This window comes from Nicotiana sylvestris, chromosome 2 (genome assembly GCF_000393655.2).
Source record: "Nicotiana sylvestris chromosome 2, ASM39365v2, whole genome shotgun sequence".
Taxonomy (NCBI): Eukaryota; Viridiplantae; Streptophyta; class Magnoliopsida; order Solanales; family Solanaceae; genus Nicotiana; species Nicotiana sylvestris.
The window spans coordinates 85,153,212-85,162,952 of NC_091058.1; the positions used below are offsets into that span (position 1 = coordinate 85,153,212).

The 9,741-nt window shown below is 36.6% G+C and overlaps 2 protein-coding genes across 2 annotated transcripts; both read right to left on the reverse strand.

The window, feature by feature from the left end:
- Positions 1-6,376: 6,376 nt before the first annotated feature.
- LOC138885180 (uncharacterized) lies at positions 6,377-6,772 on the reverse strand. The gene has a single exon (XM_070166090.1). The coding sequence runs from the start codon at positions 6,770-6,772 to the stop codon at positions 6,377-6,379; it is 396 nt and encodes a 131-aa protein (XP_070022191.1).
- Positions 6,773-7,347: 575 nt separating this feature from the next.
- Positions 7,348-8,989, reverse strand: LOC138885181 (uncharacterized). Its single transcript, XM_070166091.1, has 2 exons — positions 8,401-8,989; positions 7,348-8,102 (listed from the first exon to the last, which is right to left on the reverse strand). The coding sequence occupies exons 1-2, from the start codon at positions 8,987-8,989 to the stop codon at positions 7,348-7,350; spliced, it is 1,344 nt and encodes a 447-aa protein (XP_070022192.1).
- Positions 8,990-9,741: the final 752 nt, after the last annotated feature.

Sequence of the window (9,741 nt, forward strand, 5' to 3'; positions counted from 1 at the left end):
ATATTTAATTAACTAGAATCACATTGGGATATTCTATACAAGAATTTAGTTCAAACTTTGCACAGTTTGCACATATTATAAATACAATGAGTTTAAACATGAACGGATGATCTTATATTAGTACCAAATTAGTTATGTTAGTAAATATTAAACTTTATTTTCTTGATATGTATCATAATTATTATGTTTTCAAAGATTTGGTACGTCAAACTTTGCCGTTAATAATTATCATATCTAAAAGTGGTGGTGCTCCCGCGTCGCTTAAATCCTGGGTCCGCCTCTGAACACAAGTGCTCTAGAAAACACAAGATGAACCACAACCATATACTCATCTCAATTAATCAGACTAGTTCGTTGAATGATGCCAGAAGATTTGTGAATTCGGAATATTCTTCGCATATAAATGGACCAATCAATGGCAGCCACATTGCGCAAGGGAATTTAGGAAACTTCAAGTGAATTGCATAATCTATTTTTTTCCTCGCCAATCTTCATTATTTGACTTAAATTTAGTAAGGTGGTCCCATTTTGGCCATCTCCTTTCTCTTTGCTTATTCTTAGTAGTGTTTTAAAAGGTGATAGCGTAAGGCGGGCATTTTGCTTTACATGAATATGAGGCGTAAGCCCATGAATCTTGAAATTTTTTAATTTATAAATTAATAAAATTGCAAAATAATCACACAAAAATATATGAAATACATTAAAAATTTATGAAAATTATAAGGAAATAAAAAATTATAAAAATAAAATATCTAGCATTTTTTATAAACATAAATAATGAAATAGTGTTAAAGTTACTATGAGATAAAAATCAACTAAAACGTCTTATCATTCAAACGATTTAAAAATTATAATATTTTAAAAAATATTATCAAAACATTAAATTTCATCAAAACTGTAATTTAAAATATTACTCCTTACGAGTAAATATAAAATTATTTTCAAATAGCAAAATAATTAAAGTTTAATAATTTTGAGAGACATAGAATTAAGATATGAAGATCTATAGGAAGCGAATATGCAAATTTAGGCTCTTCAAATGATACTCACCCTTACGATATTCTCAGTTAATTAATATATAATACTATGGCTCATTATTTTGAGTTAGTCTCATCTTCATATTTTTATAGATGAATAGAACTTTAATCATTCATTTGCTAAAGAATTTTAAGGGTCAATAGTGCTAATTAGGTAATTAGACGCATAATTTGTATTAAGAACTACTAGGTGAGCCCCCGAGCGTTCAGTATAATCGGGTGCTTGGGACGTAAGCCTCACAGAATTAAGACTCACAATGAGCCTCGGGACGTTTTGATAGCGCCCCGCCCGGCCGGGTGAGCCCGAGACCCAAGAAAGCCTTTTAAAACACTATTTCTTAGGTCCTGTTCTGTTCCTTTTCTTTTGTTTGCTTAATTCACCTAATTAAAGATGGATTACGTGATTTATGTATATGAATCGGATGTTCATTCTTAACTTAACCTGACAGTTTTTTGCCTAATAATATTGTTGCTAACTAATTTGAGCTTCTTATTTCTCGTAGAAATTAACTCCACAATTATTTCATTTTTGAGGATATCACATGTTCACAACATAGATAGTTCTTATTCAGCAAAAAGAAAAAAGACATAAATTGTTATGTCATGAAGGGCCGAAGGAGTTGTGGTGTTGGGGCTTGAAGGGAGGGTCATGGTTCTCAAGATTTCTGGCGTTTGTAGTTTTCATCATAAAAGCATTATTAACACCTAGAAAATCTGTTTAACCAAAAAGTAGAATTTCAGTTAAAGCTTTAATTTAGAAGAACACGGGTTACTGATAATCAAAATTGAATAAAGGAAAGTGATTTTGCTAACAATAAGATAGACAGAAGAAAACAAAGTAAACCAGTATATTCAGATGATCTTTCGTGTCCTTACAAATGATCCATTTTCTCCTTTTTATAGCTATCTTAAAGATATACGTTTTGCCTTTGTTATAATTAGCTCATTATAGACAATTAAAGGCATTAAATGCTACGTTACATAATCATTATAATTTAATACAGATTCTATAACGTTTTTAGTATTTACTGCTTATTAAATACTGTATATGTACTTTCTTATGTTGTCAGATTCATTCTCCATGATTTTTGAGTATAAATAGGTACGAGTGTTGAGTCTTTTGAATAGTTGCTCGTGCCTCTACTTGTACCTTCTGCTCGTATATATTGCAACTAGTGCCTCTTTGCCAATCATCACTCTTTGACCAGCCTTCGTGTCATGACACGTCATCTTCCAATCACTTCAATATGTAAACTCGAATTTCCCAATACAGATAGTCCCCCAACTTACCATTTATTCATCAGTAGAATATTTGGGAAGTGGATTTTATTAAAGCGGGAATGTTGCCGCTATTAATGCTACGGTAAAATCGACGCTTCATTTGTCACTTCCATTTAATGCTTATTACACGTGGCACCCTTTTATTGGCCCTGCAACTTTGCAGCACTTTTTAGGGCTTTTTTACGGCTTCACTAATCACGAAGCAACAGTTTTCATTATGACCTTTTCATCATTGCACATTTTCCTTTGACGGTTGCTTCCAAGTATAAACATAGTTTTCGTCTTTATCCTTATCACATAAAGTTCCCTCAACATTCAATTCTTGAATTTTTATTTACTTCTTCCTCGTACTATCATATCTTCACCAAACTCTAACCCTAGAAGAGTCCCCATAGTTGATAACTTCCCTCTTGCCCCTAGCAGGAGTAAAGAGGAGGTAGACTTCGTAATTTAGGGTCTTCTTCTGTACGTGGTTCTTCTCTTCCTTCATCTAGTTCCAGTCCTTCCTTTAGAACCAGAGGTTCTTTCTCACAAAGATCTTCTTCCATAGGTAAGGAACCCGCTGAACCTGTTCGTGAACCTACCGTAGAAGAAATAGTTCCTGCGGAACTATCTTTTTACAATGATAGGGAGTCCCTTAGGTATCAAGTATCCTCTTTAGATCGTGCTGATATCTATCCAACTCAGATCACAGAGGGTCTGATTTCTTTAGTTCGTAAAGACTGTTATTGGAGTCATGACTTCCCTATCATAATTCCCAACGCGAATCAAAGAATCACCTCTTATTTAATTGGATTTTCCTTTGTTTATACATACCCTTTCACATTAGGATTCAAACCTGCTATTGATCCTGTTATTCTCAAATTCTGTCATTTTTTCGATGTTTGCTTAAGTCAAATTGGCCCTATAGTGTGGAGGGTTGTTGCCTATTTGAGGCATTTGACAAACATGGTCGGTGTGCCTTTCACTTTGGCTCATTTAATTCACCTTTACTCTCCCAGACTTTTCCGCCAAGGCATTTTTACTTTAGTATCTAGGAGCAAAAGGGTTCTGGTTAGTCCAGAGGATGACAGAGACCGTGTCTGGTATGCCAGGTTTGTTGCTGCCCCCACCGTTGGTTTAGTGGGTGATGAAAATGTCCCCTTCCCTGAGAAGTGGAATTTTGCACGTGAGTTTTCTTTTTTAATAACTTTCTCGTACCTTTTTCTTCAATTTTGATGTTCTATATTCTCATTTTCCTTTTTCTTTTTAGCAACTATGGGAATTGTTGAAGAAATTCCCAATTTCCATGGTTGGGTAGGAAGGTTACTGAATACAACCTCAATAGAGGGTAGATCTTGGAAGCATCTTTCCCAATGATTTGGTTGGAAAGTGAAAACTCATGGTAAGAGTTTTTTTATTTAACTCTTTATTGTTTTTCCCAAAACTTATTTTAATCCTTCTTTTTATCAGGATATGTTGTTCGAGGGATTAGTGCCGAGGCGGTCGTGGCTTCTCGTATTTCTTTGGAAAGATCCCAAGAGATAATCTTGAGTTCTTCATCGAAAGGGAAAGTTGCTAGTGACCAAGATTCTGAAGAAAAGGAAGATGGGGGTTCCTTGGTAAAAAGGCCACGAGCTCGTAGGCGAATCATTTATGATGATGAAGCATCCCCCTCGTTCTGTTCCTCTTACTGAGTTTATTGAAGCCCCAGTGATGATTCCTGATAATGAAGTCCACGTTGCTGCTCATGATTCAGTTGAGCAACTTTTTAACCGTGGGTTTGATGGTGAAAATTTAGGTCCGATTTCTGATGAAGCACCTCTTGCTTCTTTTTCTACTCCCGTTCTTGTGATTCCTCCTTTGCCGGTCGTGGATATTACAGTTCCTCCCCAGGCTATTATGACTGCTTCCACAGTTCCTCCCTCGACTACTCCTCCTTCAACTGCTCCTTACACAGAGGTTAGTTCTTCAAGTAGGAGTGATACTATGAGGCGAGTTACCATTTAAGTCCCCGCTGAGGATAACCTTTTAAGGAAATCAGGTCAAGCTGATGGTGGCTAAAGCCTTTGATTGGTCCAGTTGAGAGATCTAAGCTTGATAGCCATATTTCTGTGACCTTGATGAATGATATAGTGCATGCTTCTTTAAAGGTATTCCTTTTTCAAGCTTTACTTTGTCATTTTTCTATCTTCAGGATTCTCATTTTTCCCCCTCTCTTTTTCCTAGGTCAATCTAATTGGCATGGAGATGATGAAAAGGGTTACCCTCTCAGAGCAATTAGTGCGTGACTACCAAGTGGAGGCAGATAATTGGAAGGAATGGTGTGAAAGTCTTCAGATCGACATGGAAACTTTAGAAGAAAGTAAAAGTACCTTAGAGCAGCAGGTACGGGCTTTGACTTCAGAGTTGGCAGTTGAAAAAGCTTCTTCAAATCAAGCAAGTAAGGAAAAGGTTCGTCTGGAAACCTCTTTTTCCGAGCAATTGTCCAAGGCAAGTGAAGAAATTAGAGAGTTGAGAGCTCTCTTGAGTGAAAAAGAAGCATATGCTGGTGAACTCGTGCAAAATTTGACTAAAACTCAAGAACACCTCCGGGTATCTTCTGATAAGGGTTGCTCTTTAGAGAGTTCCCACGCTTCTCTTCAAAGTTCTTATAAATCTGTCTTGGCTAAAAATGTAAAGTTAAAAAATGAAATTGCTGATTGGGAAAGAGATTATGAGATCCTTGAAGATTAAACTGCCATTGAAGTGAGTTAGGCATTTTTAAATTCTCACCATGATACCCTTGTTGAAGTTAGCCAGGAGAATTTTAACTTGGAATCTGAGTTAGCCAAGATCAAAGAGACTATTGAGAAGACTCAACAGAACCAAAATTTTTCTTCTCCCGTGGCTGAAGTTTCTGAAAATGTTGAAGATAATACGGGTATCCCCACTCCTTCAAGTAAAGTTGAGCCCGCTGCTGCTGATGACCCTGCTTCAGTCCCTTCATCTTCTCAGTGAAAAGTTTATGTTGTTTGAATTCTTTTGTTTTTTTGTTTTTGGTGGTATGTGATTGTGACCCTTGATATTTTTAAGGGTTTGTTGAAAACATTAAGTCACCAGTCCTTTTATGGGGCACTTTGTATAAACAAATTTTGGTTTATGACTAAGTTCATACTTAGTCTAAACTCTTTAATATTAAGAAGTTCCCGCTGCTGTTTGAACTTCTGTTTTGTTTATTCTTGCCTTTATTTTTAAGGACTTACTGAATAACTTGCATTTTTATCCTTCAAAAATGCTTCTGTTAACTTCATGAATACTTGAATTAATCATGAATTTTATAAAAGAGGGCCCTTTTATATTCGACACTTAATGAAGAAGACGTCTCAACTTCATAATGGTGTTAATATACGATAAAAGAAATAGGAATACACATGTTTTTTGGAATAACTTCGGCAAGTTTTTATTTGAACTTTGTCAAGTTTGAAACAACACTTTACATGTATTTAAATTACTTCTATAATTTTCTCGCAACTATTTTCCTTATAACAGATTTCAAAAAAGAAAATGAATACAAGGTTTTTACTTATAACCCATTTCAGTACATTGCCTTTACCCTAACTATGATAAGGTTCTTCTTTGGCTTTAGCTCGTGACTTTGCTCTCACTCAATGAGTAAACTTCTCAGGCTTGAACTTTGATTATTTACCAATCTTCTTTGCCTTCTTTATACACATATATTATATAGTCCCCCAGGTGTTTGAGCATTGAAGTATGAAGTCTCGAGCACTTGATTGTTCCTCTCATTTGGTCCTTTTCCTGAAAAGGAAAAACATACGGGACTCGGAGGTGCGATTATAGATGAAGACTGCTTAACCCGTCTGAATTTCTATCAGAATAGTTGTAACCCTAGACCGGGAATTTTAATTTATTCCACGTGCCTTGCAGGTTGTGATCCATCATTTAGTACGTGCTGGCTTTTTTGCCTATCATCTTAAATCATTAGTAAAATTTTAACAATTCAAAAATAAAATTTTAAAATATGGATACCTGACCGTGGGTATTCCTTAGAAATAGTATCTCTTCAGGTGGACGGCATTTCAGTGCGAAGGTAGTATCTTGACATCTATCGTTTCCAGCTCGTATGCTCCTTTTCCTGCAATACTATGAATCATGTAGGGTCCTTCCCAGGTTGGACTCAATTTTCCCACATTGGCTGCCTTCGTAGATTGAAAAACCTTTTTGAGGACGAAGTCCCCAATCTTGAAGAATTTTAGGCGTGCTTTTCGATTGTAGTAGTGTTCTATGACCTGCTTTTGTGTTGTCGTTCTTATTAATGCAGCTTCTCTTTTTCCTTCAAGTAGATCAAGATTTATGCGCATTTCTTCGCCATTAGACTCTTCTGACGCTTGTGTAAACCTTGTGTTTGGCTCTCCTATCTCAACTGGAATTAAAGTTTCAGCTCCATAAACCAATAAAAATGGTGTTTCTCCCATACTTGTTTTTGTTGTTGTGCGGTATGCCCATAAAACACCAGGTAACAATTCTGTCCAATTACCTTTGGATTCCTCCAAACTCTTCTTTAAATTGTTGATAATGACTTTGTTTGTTGACTCAGCTTGTCCATTACCCACCAGATGATAAGGTGTGGATGTAATCATTTTGATCTGCCAACTTTTAAAAAACTCTGTAATTTTTGCGCCTATAAATTGAGGGTCATTATCACACACAATTTCCTTTGGCACACCGAATCGACATATGATATTTCGCCAAATAAAATCTCTAACTTCTTTTTCTCGCACCTGTTTGAATGCTCCTGCTTCCACCCATTTAGTAAAATAGTTAGTAAGTACAAGCAAGAATTTTACCTGTCCTTTTGCTTGTGGTAGTGGACCCACGATATTCATCCCCCATTTCATAAATGTGCACGGTGCAATGACCGGATGTAACAACTCCGCAGGTCTATGCATGTTATTACCGTATCTTTGGCACTTATCACATTTAGCCACAAAATTTTCCGTTTCTTCTTCCATTTTAGGCCAGTAATAACCTGCCCTAATCATGGTTCTTACTAGTGATCTTCCTCCAACGTGATTTCCAAATGCCCTTCATGTATTTCTCTCATCACATATTTCGTCTGTGAAGACCCGATGCACCTTGCTAAGGGACCACCGAACATTTTTCGACAAATATTGCCTTGCTTTAAACAATATCGAGCAGCCTTTTTCCGAAGCGTGTGAGCTTTTTTCTTGTCTTCGGGGACGGTTCCATACTGCAAAAAAGCAACAATCTCATTCCTCCAATCCCGGGTTAAGTTATTGAAATTTACCTCACTTTTGTCTGGATCGAGCACTAAATGAAACAGATGAATTACGGAAGCATTTTCATTGCTTGCCACGTCTGCTACAGATGCGAGATTGGCTAGGGCATCCACCTCGACATTTTCATCTCTTGATATTTGCATAACTTTCCAGGTTTGGAATTGTCTGATCAAATCACATACCTTCTCTAAGTATTGTTGCATCCGTGCTTCCCTGGCCGTATAAGTCCCCAGCATTTGATTAACTACGAGTTGTGAATCATTTTTTATCACAATTTGATTAATGCCGAGTTCTCGTGCTAGTTCTAAACCTACAATCACAGCTTCATACTCTGCCTCATTGTTAGTTATAGAATGACATTTAATGGCTTGTCGAATGGTTTCACCCGTAGGTGGTATCAAAACAATTCCCAAGCCTGCACCCTTCACATTAGATGAACCATCAGTAAATAAGGTCTTCGTTGAACACTTATAATTCTTTTTCTGCTTCCAATTGCATTCCTTGGCTAAAATCAGCCACAAAATCTGCTAACACTTGAGATTTTATCGCGGTTCTAGGCTGGTATGCGATGTCATATTCACTTAATTCTATAGTCCATTTGGCTAACCTACCTGACAACTCATGCTTATGTAATATATTGCGTAATGGATAAGCAGTTACTACAGCGATAGGATGATATTGAAAATAAGGCCTTAATTTTCTAGATGCCATGATTAATGCAAGTGCTAGCTTTTATAACTGAGGATATCGCGTCTCCGTACCTGATAAAGATTTGCTGACATAATAGATCGGAGATTATTTACCTTGGTCTTCACGGACTAAAACAGCACTTACCGCTACTTCTGAAACAGCAAGGTAGATGAGCAATCTTTCCCCAGCCTTTGGTTTTGCAAGTAATGGCGGATTTGACAGGTATGTCTTCAAATTTTTGAGTGCATGCTGACAATCCTCAGTCCATTCAAACTGATTTTGCTTTTTAAGAGCTGAAAGGAACTTAAAGCACTTTTCTGATGATTTAGAAATGAATCTCCCCAAGGCTGCAATTCTTCCTGTCAACCTCTGCACTTCTTTTTCACTTGTAAGCATGTCAGGAATTTCTTCAATAGCCTTAATTTGTGCGGGATTCACTTCAATACCACGGTTAGAAACAAGAAAACCCAAAAACTTACCTGATGCAACACCGAATGCACATTTCTCCGGATTTAATTTCATTTTAAATTCTCGCAAGATCTGAAATGTATCAGACAAATTCGATATATGATCCCCTGAATGTTGAGCTTTAACGAGCATGTCATCTATGTAGACCTCCATTGTTCTTCCGAAATGTTCTTGGAACATTTTGGTCACTAGTCTTTGATATGTTGCACCAGCATTTTTGAGACCAAAAGGCATTACTTTATAACAGTAAGTCCCCTTGTCTGTTATAAATGAAGTTTTTTCTTCATCTATTAGATCCATTTTGATCTGATTGTATCCTGAATACGCATCTAAAAAGCTTAACAATTCATGTCCTGCAGTAGCATCAATTAGTTGATCTATATGTGGTAATGGAAAAGAATCTTTAGGACAAGCTTTGTTAAAGTCTGTGTAATCTACACAAACTCATAACTTACCATTCTTCTTCGGTACCACAACAGTATTGGCTAACCAATTAGGATACTTTACCTTACGGATAGACCTAAGCTTTAGTAATTTTTGAACTTCATCTTGAATTACCTGATTTTTGAAAGTTCCTTGCTTTCTCTTCTTTTGTTTGACAGGGGGATACGATGGGTCTTCATTTAATTTGTGCGTCATTACCTCCGGTGGTATTCCTGTTATATCAGAGTAGGACCAAGCAAAACAATCCACGTTAGTTTTTAAAAATTCAATCAACTTACCTTTCATGTCTTGGCTTAGATTGGCCCCTACGTAGACTTTCCTTTCAAGCCATTATGCAAATAATATTACAGCTTCTAGTTCTTCAATCGTTGTTTGATATTTTCATTTTCCTCTGGTTCTTGAATGGCATTTGGCCTTGAGTCCACATCTGTCCGTCCTTGTTCAGTTGAGGTTTGTGTTGTGGTACTCTCAACTGGATTCTGTAATTGCTATTTTTCTTTGTTTCCCGTACTTGAATCTGCTACAGAGTTGATGCTCCTGGA